Here is a 16,444-nt window from a genome sequence, read left to right on the forward strand (position 1 = left end):
TAGCAGTAGACCTGGACGTACCTGAGATTCTTCCGAAGAGATGCTGGGTCATTAGCCAGCAGGGTGTTGACAAGCCCGAACAGCTGCATGACCCTCTCGTCTTGACGCAGATCCTCGTGTCCCTTGAGCAGGAACATGAACTCGTGCCCGTTGCTGCCTGTAGGGAGCAGCGGAAAAACAGTTTAATGAGAGTAAAACTCTCGAATACGCTGGGTTCCATAGTAACAACCAGGCAGTGCATACGTTTTAGATTCTGGACGCTTAACGGAGTTCACCAAAGGACAAATAAAAGCTAGATACATAACTATATTGTATGATCTTAGTAGTTCTAAGCTAATTCCACTTACTGAAGCATTTATAAAGCAGCTGAACTAATCGTGTGAAAGCAGAAACTGAGTTTTGCAGACTCTGATCTGATTTTCGCCTTAACAGAACAGTTCGCATTAACAGAACTGCTCTCCACGGAACGAGAGGGACAATAAGGGTTTTTAGAAGAATCGTTAAAGCTAATGTGGCAGAGCGTGTGTAATGGGGGGAAAAAGCGCTGCAGAAGACAAACGGCTGAAAGATGTGTTTAGACAGAGCTGTCTGTTCCTGATGAGATTTGCAGGCTGAGAAATGGATCGCCAGGCGCTAAAAATCATATTAGACCGTAAACTCGAGGAGTTGGATCAGGAAAAGGTCTAAGAGAAGCTGAGCAGGCTTTGTTTTTGGTATGTTAGGTATGTAGGTGCCTATTCTGGTGTGTTTGCCAGGTTGTTAGGTGGGTAAAAGTTTCAGTGCATTTTCCCCTCTTCATCTCCAAGTCCAGATTGTGAATCTGCTGCTCTTTGCACAACCACTAACTGATCAAAGAGAGCCGGATCACCCCACACCTCATGTCCAATCTGCAGCCAGTTAATTTACATTTTCAGCATTTCGCAGACGCATTTTCATTCAAATTGACTTACAGTACTGTGACAGTATACTGTCTAAGCAATTCAGGATTAAGGGCCTTGCTCAAGGGCCCAACAGTAGCAACCTGGCAGTGATGGGGCTTGAACCAGCCACTAGGCTACAACTGCCCACAACTGTTCATATCACTTGTCAGCGTTGGGTTCCCCCACAGAGCCGCATTACATATAGAGAGCCACACTAAGCTCTGTGTGTCTATCCACCCCACTTGCACAGGTGTCTGGACCAGGCCCAGAGATCAAATATTGCAGTGGTAGCAAGTAGAGACACTGTTTAACCTTTCCACCCTTAAACTCGGGCAATTATGCATGTGAAGATGCCCAACCTACTTGCCTTCAAACCACTAAAACATACTAAAAAAGTACTAAAGCTAAGAAGTGGTGTGTTAGCATGTTATAGACCATTGCGCCACCTGAGCTATTAAAACAGTTGATCAAAAAACTGTTAATACCAAATTAAAAAGGTTTGTAGTCCAAACTGCTGGACTATGTTACGTAAAAGTTAAGAAAAAAACAACAACAATGATTATAATACAATTTCAAACAATTTGTGATTCTGACCCCAGTTTGAATGTACTCAGTACCCCTATAGTCTGGCGATCTCTGACGGTTGCACAAACCCCTTGCTGGCCACATCTTTACATTGTCCGGTAGCAGACCCTAAAGCCAGTGTTCTTCTAGCTTCAAGAAAGCCAGAAGAGCATGCTATGCTCTATGTATTCCTCCACCAGTTGCGGCAGTGCCTAGACCAGACAGTAGGAGGCGCTGTTACGGCAACAGTGAGCCGAGTCTCTGTCCCGTGTCTGACCAAGCTGGTGGCTAGCTAGCCAAAGGTGCCACATACTAGCACACACCCTATAATTTGGGAAGCCACTAACATTCCTTTTCGCATTCAGTGGCGGATTCTTACAGGACGCCTTATAAAACCCATATGGAGGATCATGCCATGCTCTCGGTATCCCTCCTCCACTCATGTCTGTACCTCAACCAGACAATAAGAGGTGCTGTTGCAGCAGCAAAGAAATGATTCCCCATCTGTCCGCCCCTTCCTCTGACATGGTCGGTGACGGGTCTGAATATAGCCTTTGTAGCCTCATTTTTGTTTAGATCCCTAGCATAATACGGGCTAGCAACATTTTTATTGCCTGTTTGTTTAGACAGTATTGTCAGTTGGAAAGTATTGTCAATTGGTTCAATTGTGAGCCACTGTTGAATAGAACAGAATAGAACGCCTTTATATGTCAGACGTACAGTACAACGAAATTCTTTCTTCGCATACCCTAGCTTCTTTGGGAGCTGGGGTCACAGCGCAGGGTCAGCCATTGTACGGCACCCCTGGAGCAGACAGGGTTAAGGGCCTTGCTCAACCGCCCAACAGTGGCTACATGGCAGAGCTGGGATTCGAACTCTCAACCTTTCAGGTGATAGCCCAAAGCTCTACCCACTAGGCTAACTGTTGAGCCACTGTTGGGTCCTTGAGCAAGGCTTTTAATCCTCTCTGCTCCAGGGGGGTCGTACAATGGCTGACCCTGAGCTCTGACCCAACAAGCTGGGATATGCAGAAAAAGAATTTAATTGTACTGTGCATGTGTATATGTATATATGACAAATAAAGCCTTTCATTCATTTAGTGGTTGACAGTAAACAGCTGATGTACCACCATCCTTTCCATCCAAGTATAAACCAAAGTTAAGTTAAATCCTACCATGCATGAGTGCTTGCAATAACCATTATTGAAGCATCACACATGAGGAAGGTTGTTAGCAAGTCAAGCGAAGTCCTAATTTAGATCTCTTACCCATAATGGTGAGCTTGCGCGGTCTCTGTTTGGAAGTGATGACCTGCAGTGATGGTGCGATAGACTGGATGCGTATGATTGGCTGATTTGGGTCATAAGTGCCCGGCACAGCGAGCTCCAGGTCCCGACACATAAGAAGCTTGGGTGAGACGTACTGCAGCTCCAGAGAAGTGAGCTGAGAAGATACAGACAGACATATGAAAGCTGACACGACTACACAAATGATCTCACCAGTCTCACCTGCTTTTTTTTTTTAACCTCGTTGATCTCCAGACTTGAGGTAAGACGGCTCTTTTATTTGACAATAAAACTGACCCCAGATGACCCCTTCTTGCTGTGAGGTGACAATGCTACCCACTGAACCACCCTGCAGCCCACTAGGGAGATATTAGTGCTGATTCAAACACAATAGAAACACACAGCTTTGTTTTAATCATTTAGACACGTCCAATTCTCTTCCATGGCATGGTCGACCTCTGTCTCATGCACAACATCCATGCTGACCGGTGAGGATCATGTACCAGCACACCCCCCTCCCAGACACATGTAATGTCGTCGAGTTTGTCTTCTTTCTACCAGCCAGCAGCGGATTCCTACATATAGGGTGTGTCCAAAAACCCAGTGAACTCTCTACATAGACAGCATTTTACGTCATCCTACATGCGCTCCAGAGAAGAAGGCTGTTTGAATTCTTAGATGCCTTAAAATGCTGCCTACTGAGGTGCCTTAATTCTGAGTGATAATCTGACTGAATGACGAGGGAGCATTTGATGCTTCCTTAGCGGTGAAGGCAACTTCTAACAATTTAACCGTTTTCAGTACACAAAAAGAGATGTTAGCTGGCATGCTGGCGGGTTGTGCCCCCTCAGTCTATTGATTTGAATGGCCTGAGGCTAACTGCCGTAATCGCTGTCTAAGTAGTGCGTCCAAATAATCTGACTTATAAGTTCGTTGTCTTATTAGCATCCTCTCTACTTAGGTAGCTGCCTAGGCAGGCAGTAGGCAGCAAGGCAGCTCACTAGGTTTTCGAATAGACCCAAAGTCATAATGCGCAGAGGAACACGCTATAATCCAGGTATTTCTCCACTGCTCGTGTCAGCGCCTCAAACAGACTGTAGGAGCTGCTGTCTCCCTAACAGCCCTTGTCTGTAATACCCTAACAGGCCTTCTCTCCTTCAAATGTGACAAAGTGTGTCAGTAGAGAGGCCGACCATACCTGTGGCAGCTGTTTGGCGATTCTGCGGAACACATGGTAATACAGGTCCCAGGCCTGGGTCAGATCCTTCACGTTCCCTGAGCGCATGTACTTCCTGCACCAGTCCTGTGCCTCCATCAGATCTCGACCATACGCCTGTTCAAACACAATAATTAAGAAATATATTAATAATCAATAATTACATCTTACATATCCATACTGTTATTGTGTGTATGAATTCTTTTTCCAATGTTTGTTCGTAACGTGCACTATATGGCCAAGAGTATGTGGACACTCGGGCGGCATGGTGGCTTAGTGGGTAGCACTGTCGCCTTACAGCAAGAAGGTCCTGGGTTCGATCTTTTAGGGAGAAGTTGTGTGGGAATGCCTTTGCAGAGTAGTCGAGGCTAATATAACTGCAAAGGAGGGATCTACACTGATCAGGCATAACATTAAAACCACCTCCTTGTTTCTCTACACACTGTCCATTTTATCAGCTCCACTTACCATATAGAAACACTTTGTAGTTCTACAATTACTGACTGTAGTCCATCTGTTTCTCTGCATGCTTTGTTAGCCCCCTTTCATGCTGTTCTTCAATGGTCAGGACCCCCACAGGACCACTACAGAGTAGGTTTTATTTGGGTGTTGGATCATTCTCAGCAATGCAGTGACACTGACATGGTGGTGCTGTGTTAGTGTGTGTTGTGCTGGTATGAGTGGATCAGACACAGCAGTGCTGATGGAGTTTTTAAACACCTGAGAATAGTCCACCAACCAAAAATATCCAGCCAACAGCTCCACGTGCACAGCGTCTTGTGACCACTGATGATGGTCTAGAAGATGATCAACTCAAACAGCAGCAATAGATGAGCGATCGTCTCTGACTTTACATCTACAAGGTGGACCAAGTAGGTAGGAGTGGACAGTGAGTGGACACGGTATTTAAAAACTCCAGCAGCGCTGCTGTGTCTGATCCACTCATACCAGCACAACACACACTAACACACCACCACCATGTCAGTGTCACTGCAGTGCTGAGAATGATCCACCACCTAAATAATACCTGCTCTGTGAGAGTCCTGACCATTGAAGAACAGCATGAAAGGGGGCTAAGAAAGCATGCAGAGAAACAGATGGACTACATTCAGTAATTGTAGAACTGCAAAGTGCTTCTATATGGTAAGAGGAGCTGATAAAATGGACAGTGAGTGTTATGGCTGATCAGTGTACATAGCAGAAGATATTAAAGAGTAAGGTGCAATAAAAATATGCAATTGTGAAACTTGTAATTAGCTTAAAGCAAGTATAATTAGGCAAATAAAAAAAGCCTTAGACCTAGCTGCTAGTGTAACAATAATTCTTTTATCCAGGAGTCCAACATAGAACATTGTAACTTGACAGCCAGCTCACTTTGAAATTCAGACTAATCATGGTTACCAAAAAAATCAACCACACTAAAAATCCCTCTAAAACGGTTGATGTTGGCAATCCATGAAGCTCTTGATTCTGTAAAAACACATACCGTCTTGTTTTTAAAGGGTATTACATGAAGTTACCTCACCTATTAGGAATAAAAACACTATACCACTAAGCCACAGGAAAAATGCAACCCAGATGTGGTGGAACTATTTGAATAATCTGAAAGACTTAAGATTTATACATCAAACGCTTTTCCTTCTGAAACCAAACCACACACCAACCTGACTGTTGGTTTTTCATTTTGGTTTTTGGTAGTTCCACAAATAAAGTCATAGACACATCAGTAAGCTTTTTAAAAAGCCTATTTAATTCCATATTGCAGTTGAAGTTATTGATTCCTCTCAATCATTTCCAAATTACCGCACAGGGAACATATGACAACAAGCATTTGCATCCGCGTGAGGAGAGAGATGCATACCTGATTAAAGGACGTCTCCTTTAAGGTCTGAGGTCCTCTCTCCATCATGGCATGAAGAGGCTCCAGCACGGCAAACATGCCCTTGACGTTCCGTTCGCCGAAATACAGGCGTGAGGCCTCCTCCAGGCCCTCGTGCCACATCTCGTGCCACAGGATGGCCACCCTGATCAGCTCCTCACTCACCTGCAGAGGTAAAAACACAAAGCACATAGTTGTTATACTATATTACATTATACTGTAGAAAAGGACTTATAGTAAACAGACTAAGGGCTAGATGTACCAAAAATTTTGCACTTGGCAGTTTTTGTGTAAAGCTTACTGGACTAGTAATCATAAGGTTTCCAGTTCAATCCCATCATAGTCACTGTTGGGCCCCTGAGCAAGGTCCTTAACCCTCAAATGCCTAAACTGTATTCATTCATAGAAGTAAGTCGCTTTGGAAAGAAGCATCTTTACATTTACTTTGACTTGCAGACAGTTTGAACACAAGATATTTCATGTTTCATCTGCTCAACTTCATTTCATTTGTTAATATACCTCCATTCCTGCATTTCAGGCCTGCAACACATTCCAAAAAAGTTGGGACGCGGCAATTTAGGGTTACTGATGAGGTAAAAAAACTAAATAATGATGTGACTTCAAACAGTTGATGTCAACAGGTGATCCAGGAAAGGCCGAGTCTTTGATGAGCAAAGATGATCAGAGGATCTCCAGTTTGTCTCCCTCTACAGTGCATAATATCATTAAACCATTCAAGGAATTAGGAGGAATTTCAGTGCATAAAGGCCAAGGACGCAAGCTTAAGCTGAACGCCTGTGATCTTTGATTCCTTAGACGGCACTGCATCAAGAACCACCACTCAACAATAGCTGATATAACCACATGGCAAACCTTTGGCAAGCACTACAATACAGAGTTACATGAACAAATACCACTTAAAACTTTAGTGTTCAAAAATAAGCCTTATGTTAACCATGTCCAGAAGCGGCGTCGACTTCTCTGGGCTCAGAGGCATCTAGGATGGACCGTCACACAGTGGAAACGAGTATTGTGGTCAGATGAATCAGCATTCCAGGTCTGTTTTGGAAATAATGGACGCCAGGTGCTCCGGACCAAAGACAAAAAGGACCATCCATTTTTTATTATTTGCCTTTTCCAAGCCATCCCAACATTTTCTGATTTGGGGTTGTATAAAATCAGTACAAAATTTGTGGCGCTAAAAAAGAAAAAGTAGTTGAACACATATTTCAATTCATTTTGCGCTCGTTTCTTAAAACTAGTTGTAAACTAAGCTGTGTTGCCAGGTCCTCATTATTCTGCAAAACTAGTTCTTTTAGTTGTTAGAGTACTGGACAGTAGTTTTTTATGCCTATGCTCTGGCGTATCAACAGTGGATTTACATAATAACAATAAAATGGACAAAATTAAAGTATCTATGACATGACCTTTGTTTCTCAGTTACACTTACGCTCATGAAGACCATCTGCCATAGGTCTCATCCAACATACAGGGTTCAATACTGTATAAATCTGGCACACATTTATTCATTCACGGTCTGTTTCACCACTGCTTTATCCTATTCAGGGTCACAGTGGGTCTGATTTCATGGGTGAAGGGCAGGAAAGACCCTGGACAGGTAGCCAGTCCATCACAGCGCAAACACACACACACCCACATTCACACACACTCATACCTAGGGGTACTTCAGTAGCTTCAATTAACCTGACTGCATGTCTTTGGACTGTGGGAGGAAACCGGAGCACCCGGAGGAAACCCACACAGACACAAGGAGAACATGCAAACTTCATATAGAAAGGACCTGGACTGCTCCACATGGGAATCGAACCCAGGATCTTCTTTCTGTAAGGCAACAGTGCTACCTTACTCCAACTGTACATTTATTTCTTACTATTAATATGTATTATTGCCTGAAGATGGATTGGCTTCCTGTCTGGGCTTGTTTTGCTGCACCGCTAAGTGTCCAGAGATTCCGGGAAGGCTGTACCCAGGGTGACCCTGACCAGGATGAAGTGGTGGGAAAACATGACAATCAAACGCATTACTGCTTGGTGCACAGACTCATACAAACAGTTCTTTTCGAACAGCAATGAAGAGAGTAAGACCTTCTCGGTTGAATGAAAATGATTCATCCTGTTGAAGAACGTCCTGAGGAAGACTAGAACGTCCTGTACTCGGGATACTACAACACAAAATCCCAAAACAGTCTAATCAGACAGATGCTAACATTTACCGAGGATTAGCATGAGCCCGCTTCGAGCTCTTGGAAGCTACTTGGCTTTTACTGTGGTCGTTTGGTTGGCATTTTGCATCACTGCTTCTTGGCTGCAGCAGACAAACCATCCTAGCCTCATGTCATTTCCCCTGACCTTTTATACTCAGCTACACTATATGGACAAAAATGCTTAATCCACAGCAATTGCTAACAGGTGTAATAAATTAATTATATAAATAAAATGAAATTCTTCCAACTTTGCAGCAAGTTTAGGGAAGGTCCTTTCCTGTTCCAGCATGACTGTGTCACTGTGAACAAAACAAGCTCTATAAAGATACGAAGAAAAGCTTGGTTTAAAAAACCCCAGTGATGTGCATAGAGCCCCTTTGAACCGCTTTGGAATGAACTGGAACATCAATTGAGGCTTCCTTGACCAACATCAATGCCCAGCCATACAAGTGCTCTTTTGACTAAATAGGCACAAATTCCCACAGACATTGTTCAACTGTCTTCAAGTCTTGTTAAAAGCCTTCTCAGAAGAGTGATCGCTGTTATAGCTAAGTTCACACAGAGGTCACTCTACTTTAATACCATTTGTTTTTAAAATGGGATGCCCAACAAGATTGTGGTGAAGTGTCCAAATACTTGTTGGCAGATGGCAGATCATGTTTTATGTGTCGGGCAGTGGTAGCTCAGTGGTTAAAGTACATGACTAGTAACTGGAAGGTCACTGGTACAAGGTTGTCATCTGCCAGGTTGTCAATGTTGGGCCCCTGAGTAAGGCCCTTAACCCTCAATTGCTTGCATTATATACAGTCTCAGTTGTAAGTCGCTTAGGATAAAGGCGTCTGCTATTTAATTTATTTATTAGGATTTTAACGTCATGTTTTACACTTCGGTTACATTCATGACAGGAACGGTAGTTACTCATTACACAAGATTCATCAGTTCACAAGTTTATATCGAACACAGTCATGGACAATTTTGTGTCTCTAATTCACCTCACTTGCACGTTTTTGGACTGTGAGAGGAAACCGGAGCTCCAGGAGGAAACCCACACAGACACTGGGAGAACATGCAAACTCTACACATAAAGGACCAGGACCAGTCCACCTGGGGATCGAACCCAGGACCTTCTTGCTGTGAGGTGACGGTGCTACCCACTTAGCCACAGTGCTGCCCGGCCTGCACAGAGCCCTGACCTCAGCCCCACTGAACAGCTTTGGAATGAACTGGAACATCTATTAAAGCTTCCTTGACCAACATCAGCGTCCAGCCAAGTGCTCTTTTGACTGAATAGGCACAAATTCCCACAGACATTGTTCAACTGTCTTCAAGTCTTGTTAAAAGCCTTCTCAGAAGAGTGGTCGCTGTTATAGCTGAAAAGTTCACACAGAGGTCAATCTACTTTTATACCATTTGTTTTTAAAATGGGATGCCCAACAATCAAGGTCAGGTGTCCAAAAATTCTCGACCATATGAGGTCTGTCCGAAAACCTAGTGAGGCGCATTTTACGTCATCCTACTCACGCTCCAGAGAAGAAGCCTTATTTCAAAGCTGTAAAATGCCTGAATAAAGAGGGAGCATCCAATGCTTCCTTAGTGGTGAAGGCAATCCCAGCATTCAGTGCGGCACAACTTTACTTACAGAAAATTACAGTTCTTTTGAGTTCTTTTCAAACGTAAATAAATTCTCATTGATTTTTATGTTGTATTAAGGTGCACAAGTGTCATTTTTTGCACATTTTGGCTTATCAGTGCCAAGTGCCGCTTCAACCCATTGGTTTGAATGGCCTGAGGCTAACTGTGTTAGCTTTGTAATCAAAAACTGCAGTGACATAATACTCTTTACTTAGGCAGTAGGCAGCACATTAGGTTTTCAAAAACACCCATAGTGTATATCTCGTTGTGAGTGTGTGTGTGTGATATCATACCATGATGGCTTGCTGGACCAGTGTGTTACAGTGCTCACACATGTTCTTCAGGATCTTATTGGCAGCATTGTTCCGAGCTGTAGTGGTGGACTTGGATGCCACGGTCAATGGGTAGATCAGAGCCTGTGAAGTTACCAAATATACAGTGTATCACAAAAGTGAGTACACCCCTCACATTTCTGCAAATATTTCATTATATCTTTTCATGGGACAACACTATAGACATGAAACTTGGATATAACTTAGAGTAGTCAGTGTACAGCTTGTATAGCAGTGTAGATTTACTGTCTTCTGAAAATAACTCAACACACAGCCATTAATGTCTAAATAGCTGGCAACATAAGTGAGTACACCCCACAGTGAACATGTCCAAATTGTGCCCAAATGTGTCGTTGTCCCTCCCTGGTGTCATGTGTCAAGGTCCCAGGTGTAAATGGGGAGCAGGGCTGTTAAATTTGGTGTTTTGGGTACAATTCTCTCATACTGGCCACTGGATATTCAACATGGCACCTCATGGCAAAGAACTCTCTGAGGATGTGAGAAATAGAATTGTTGCTCTCCACAAAGATGGCCTGGGCTATAAGAAGATTGCTAACACCCTGAAACTGAGCTACAGCATGGTGGCCAAGGTCATACAGCGGTTATCCAGGACAGGTTCCACTCGGAACAGGCTTCGCCAGGGTCGACCAAAGAAGTTGAGTCCACGTGTTCGGCGTCATATCCAGAGGTTGGCTTTAAAAAATAGACACATGAGTGCTGCCAGCATTGCTGCAGAGGTTGAAGACGTGGGAGGTCAGCCTGTCAGTGCTCAGACCATACGCTGCACACTGCATCAACTCGGTCTGCATGGTCGTCATCCCAGAAGGAAGCTGACGCACAAGAAAGCCCGCAAACAGTTTGCTGAAGACAAGCAGTCCAAGAACATGGATTACTGGAATGCCCTGTGGTCTGACGAGACCAAGATAAACTTGTTTGGCTCAGATGGTGTCCAGCATGTGTGGCGGCGCCCTGGTGAGAAGTACCAAGACAACTGTATCTTGCCTACAGTCAAGCATGGTGGTGGTAGCATCATGGTCTTGGGCTGCATGAGTGTTGCTGGCACTGGGGAGCTGCAGTTCATTGAGGGAAACATGAATTCCAACATGTACTGTGACATTCTGAAACAGAGCATGATCCCCTCCCTTCGAAAACTGGGCCTCATGGCAGTTTTCCAACAGGATAACGACCCCAAACACAACCTCCAAGATGACAACTGCCTTGCTGAGGAAGCTGAAGGTAAAGGTGATGGACTAAACCCAATTGAGCACCTGTGGCGCATCCTCAAGTGGAAGGTGGAGGAGTTCAAGGTGTCTAACATCCACCAGCTCCGTGATGTCATCATGGAGGAGTGGAAGAGGATTCCAGTAGCAACCTGTGCAGCTCTGGTGAATTCCATGCCCAGGAGGGTTAAGGCAGTGCTGGATAATAATGGTGGTCACACAAAATATTGACACTTTGGGCACAATTTGGACATGTTCACTGTGGGGTGTACTCACTTATGTTGCCAGCCATTTAGACATTAATGGCTGTGTGTTGAGTTATTTTCAGAAGACAGTAAATCTACACTGCTATACAAGTTGTACACTGACTACTCTAAGTTATATCCAAGTTTTATTTCTATAGTGTTGTCCCATGAAAAGATATAATAAAATATTTGCAGAAATGTGAGGGGTGTACTCACTTTTGTGATACACTGTACATGAATAAAGGGTCAATCAAATTAAACTAACTGATTATAAATGCCAATAACCAACAAGCTTAAATCATTCAATAACAATATAAACATCTTGCCTTTAAGCGTTATTTATTTATTTTTAAATGCATTTCCCCCCATTTTCCTTCCAAATCTAGTCATATCCAATTACCCGATCACATTTCGCTTCCTCTACTGATGCTGACCTTTACTTCTGAGCAAGGATGGCCGTAACATACGTATTATTACTATTGCTAGTATTATTTAAACATTCTTGAACCCAAGTAGGTTTACTGTAGAGCTTTCATATAATAAAAAAACTGTTATCGTTGTTGTGTCCCATTTTTTTTCCCTCAAATGCATTGTTTAAACTTGGATAATCTAATTCCCTGCTGACCCCTGCCACTTGCAAGACATCCTTGCTGACCAAGCAGGCACTCGCCACCTTAAACCTGCCGGCAGTGACAGAGAGCCCTAACACGTGAGGAGGACAGTGCTATACTCTTTGCACTCCTTCACTTGCCATTTCTACAACCATACAGTAGGAGCCAGTGATCTCTTTTTTCTCCCTCCGACACGTGTGCAGTAGGCGACAGCATCTTTTCACCTGCACGAGGCGAGTTCATATGCGGATCAGCTTTGTGTACGGAGAGCCACACCCTGATCAACGCATTATTCCTCAACTTTGTGCAGGTGCCATCAGTCAGCCAGCAGAGGTCGTAATTGCATCAGTTATAAGGTCCCCACCCTGTATGAACAACAGCCAATCCTTGTTCATGTAGGCGCCCAGCCCAGCCCAGGCCAGCCAAGTTCGAAATGTCAGCTTTGGTGTGCTAGTGTGTTTTACCGCTGCGCCACCCGAGCGCCCGACCTTCTCTTTTTTAAACACGGCCATTTGGAGCAGGGGTAAACTGTGACAACCCACTATGACTGGGATGCAGGGTTTAAATCGCCAGCTGTGCTATCCGCCGGTAAGGCGTCTATATACAAGCAAGATTGGCTATTTTTAAGTGTTGCTGCATTGTGTCCAGTGATTCAGGGGAAGTTGGAGCTGCCGCACCCCTGACTAGGATGGAATGTTAGTAAAATGTAAAAATGAAATGAAATGGCCTACTAATAGCATGCCTGAACACTGCATGTAAAAAGACAGCCAGCCTTTTTATCTACCAGTAATGACAAGTGTGGAGATCCTCCTGTTTTTGGGTTCAGTGGAATGAAACTAGACCATTTAATAATGTACCATACCAGTAAACCATTTACCTGTGGGTGATAGCGCCCGATGTCTGTAAGCAACTGATGGATGAGGCGTCCCACCAGTGGACGAGGGGTATCTATACGAGCTATCAGCTGGGGAATTACCTGAAAGGAAAATGAACAGTGGATAAAATAACGTATACTTGTGAGTCTACAATCAATAAGAACAAAAGACTAAGGGAGTACAAACTGTCCTACTTGTAACCAGGTGTCTATCTGGATGGTTTTGATTCCTTCTACTAGAGCTTCATTCACTTCAGGCCAGTGGCCATAATCAAACCACAGGGTCAGGACTCTGAAAGCAAAATACAAGGTTAATTTTAAAACACTTACTTTCATTATCAGGATTATGGAAAAGTGGACAAGACTGGATCTTTGGACAAACAGTTTTGACACATCTGCTAAAATCATCTTTATTGTTTTCAAGGAATTCCTTTTTCCACCTAAATTTTCTCCCATTTCACTTCTAATCTAGTCGCACAACCCCCAATCTGATCAAGGACAGCGCCCGCCAACACGTGTCCAATCTGCAGCCACTTCTTATCACCTGCCAGTGTTGGGTTCCCTAAGCTCCACTTGACTACCACCCAACTAGTGCAGGCGTCTGGATCAGTCATGAAGATCACCTACTGCAGGGGCACAGGGAATAACCCTGGTACAACCTTCCCTTCCCTTCCCTTGGCTCTGCTGAGGTTAAAACTCATGAGCTCGAACACTCAGTAGGGGTGTGCTAACTAGTTACTGAGAATGGTCAGATTTCTGTAGAAATTATACCCAAAAAATTCCATACACAATAAAAAGCTCTTCTACAACTGGACCATAGCATTTTCAGTTCTGATTGGTCTAAAAATGTTGATATTGCAGCTCTGATATTAATGACTTTAAATAAAGCCAATTGCATGTTAAATCACAGTTAATAAGTCGCTAGCACACCAGCGCCGATATTCTGAACTACCAGGTTCGAGTCTAGGCTTTGCTACCAGTCGGCTGGGCGCCCTCTAGCAGGCATAATTGGCTAAAGCCTGCAGCAGACAAAATTGGCTTCCAGTCTGCTAGGGTGGGAAATGACCGGATTAAACAGAGGGTTTAAACAGGCTGTGTAAGGATCCCGGTTGCCTAGGACACCTGCAAAACGGTGGAGGAGTGCAGAGATCAGGGAGTGGCTCTCCATGCACAAAGCTGGCCTAAGCTCTAAAAGCATGTACCTATATACATAAATCCATACACTGTACAATCAGCATTACCTGTTTAATATTCTTTAACTTGTGTCTCCTCATTTAACTTATCTGGTCACTTCACTGCACTTTAACTATAATATACACTGATCAGCCATAACATTAAAACCATGATTTGTTAGCCCCCTTTCATGCTGTTCTTCAATGGTCAGGACCCCCACAGAACCACCACAGAGCAGGTATTATTTGGGTGGTGGATCATTCTCAGCACTGCCATGGTGACACTGACATGGTGGTGGTGTGTTAGTGTGTGTTGTGCTGGTATGAGTGGAGTTTTTAAACACCTCACTGTCACTGCTGGATTGAGAATAGTCCACCAACCAAAAATATCCAGCCAACAGCACCCTGTGGGCAGCGTTCTGTGACCACTGATGAAGGTCTAGAAGATGACCAACTCAAACAGCAGCAATAGATGAGCAATCGTCTCTGACTTTACATCTACAAGGTGGACCAACCAGGTAGGAGTGTCTAAAAGAGTGGACAGTGAGTGGACACGGTATTTAAAAACTCATACCAGCACAACACACACTAACACACCACCACCGTGTCAGTGTCACTGCAGTGCTGAGAATGATCCATCACCCAAATAATACCTACTCTGTGGTGGTCCACGGGGGTCCTGACCATTGAAGAACAGGCTGAAAGGAGGTTAAAAAAGTACATAGAGAAACAGATGGACTACAATCAGTAATTGTAGAACTACAAAGTGCTTCTATATGGTAAGTGGAGATGATAAAATGGACAGTGAGTGTAGAAACAAGGAGGTGGTTTTAATGTTATGCCTGTTCTGAAGTTGAATCTAATCTAAAAAATATAAAAATAATATGCAATAGAACAGTTAATCTATAAAGATGAGGGTGGGGGGCAATAACTTTTTCACAGACTTGGGGTTATTTCTAAATGTCATTTTACGTCTAAAGTAGGCTTATTTTTTTCAGAAACTGGAATGTATAGTCATAAAAATACTGACACAAGTCATTTAAACAGGACTAGAATTACCCCATTTTTAATAAATACAAAAAAAATCTCAGTCCATATAAGACCAGCAGAACGTTTATATCTTGGGGTTCCTTATTACAGACTAAATGCCTCCCAGTGACAAGACAAAAGACTGGCACTGGCACAAGGGGGCACCCTTTTCACAAAATATACAGTACAGCAGTCATCAGGAATCAGTACTGGTTGGGAATCTGTGTATAGGATCTGGATGTGCTTGTGTGTGTGCTCACCTCAGCGTGTCCTGTAAATTGTTTCCACGTGAGAGCGAGATGGATCGGAAGAAGCCCTGGACGGCGGGAACTGTGTAGAGCAGGAGAGTCTTGGACAAATCCTGCAACACAAACACACAAACCTAGTCAGCCTGTAAAATGACGTAAGTGAATTGCGGGATCTGTCATGGCATAAAGAATACAGGTCAAGTCAACAAACTGTAGGGAGAATGGTCACCATATGAGTTTAAATACACTGATCAGGCATAACATTATGACCACCTCCTTGCTTCTCCACTTACCATATAGAAGCACTTTGTAGTTCTACAATTAGACTGTAGTCCATCTGTTTCTCTACATGCTTTGTTAACCCCCTTTCACGGTGTTTTTCAATGGTCAGGACCACTACAGAGCAGGTATTATTTAGGTGGTGGATTATTCTCAGCACTGCAGTGACACTGACATGGTGGTGGTGTGTTAGTGTGTGTTGTGCTTGTATGAGTGGATCAGACACAGCAATGCTTCTGGAGTTTTTAAACACCACACTGTCACTGCTGGACTGAGAATAGTCCACCAACCAAAAATATCAGGCAGCGTCCTGTGACCACTGATGAATGTCTAGAAGATGACCAACTCAAACAGCAGCAATAGATGAGCGATCGTCCCTGACTTTACATCTACAAGGTGGACCAACTAGGTAGGAGTGTCTTACAAAGTGGACAGTGAGTGGACATGGTATTTAAAAACTCATACCAGCACAACACACACAAACATTCCACCACAATGTCAGTGTCACTGCAGTGCTGAGAATGATCCACCACCTAAATAACACCTGCGCTGTGGTGGTCCTGTGGTGGTCCTGTGGGGGTCCTGACCATTGAAGAACAGGGTGAAAGCAGGCTAAACAAAAGTATGTAGAGTATGTAGATGGACTACAGTCAGTAATTGTAGAACTACAAAGTGCAGCTATATGGTAAGTGGAGCTGATAAAATGGACAGTGA

The 16,444-nt window shown here is 43.7% G+C and overlaps 1 protein-coding gene across 3 annotated transcripts in view; it reads right to left on the reverse strand.

The window, feature by feature from the left end:
* mtor (mechanistic target of rapamycin kinase) overlaps positions 1-16,444 on the reverse strand; it is a 225,174-nt gene that overhangs the window by 11,196 nt on the left and 197,534 nt on the right. For all 3 annotated transcript variants that reach the window (XM_062999154.1, XM_062999155.1, XM_062999153.1), the window contains 8 exons: positions 15,464-15,564; positions 13,198-13,294; positions 13,006-13,104; positions 10,014-10,136; positions 5,847-6,029; positions 3,968-4,102; positions 2,752-2,926; positions 22-157 (listed from right to left, as the gene is read on the reverse strand). In XM_062999154.1, the coding sequence (XP_062855224.1) occupies positions 22-157; positions 2,752-2,926; positions 3,968-4,102; positions 5,847-6,029; positions 10,014-10,136; positions 13,006-13,104; positions 13,198-13,294; positions 15,464-15,564 (1,049 nt within the window). The remainder of the gene's footprint in view (positions 1-21; positions 158-2,751; positions 2,927-3,967; positions 4,103-5,846; positions 6,030-10,013; positions 10,137-13,005; positions 13,105-13,197; positions 13,295-15,463; positions 15,565-16,444) is intronic.

Source organism: Trichomycterus rosablanca, chromosome 7 (assembly GCF_030014385.1).
Source record: "Trichomycterus rosablanca isolate fTriRos1 chromosome 7, fTriRos1.hap1, whole genome shotgun sequence".
In the NCBI taxonomy this organism is placed as follows: Eukaryota; Metazoa; Chordata; class Actinopteri; order Siluriformes; family Trichomycteridae; genus Trichomycterus; species Trichomycterus rosablanca.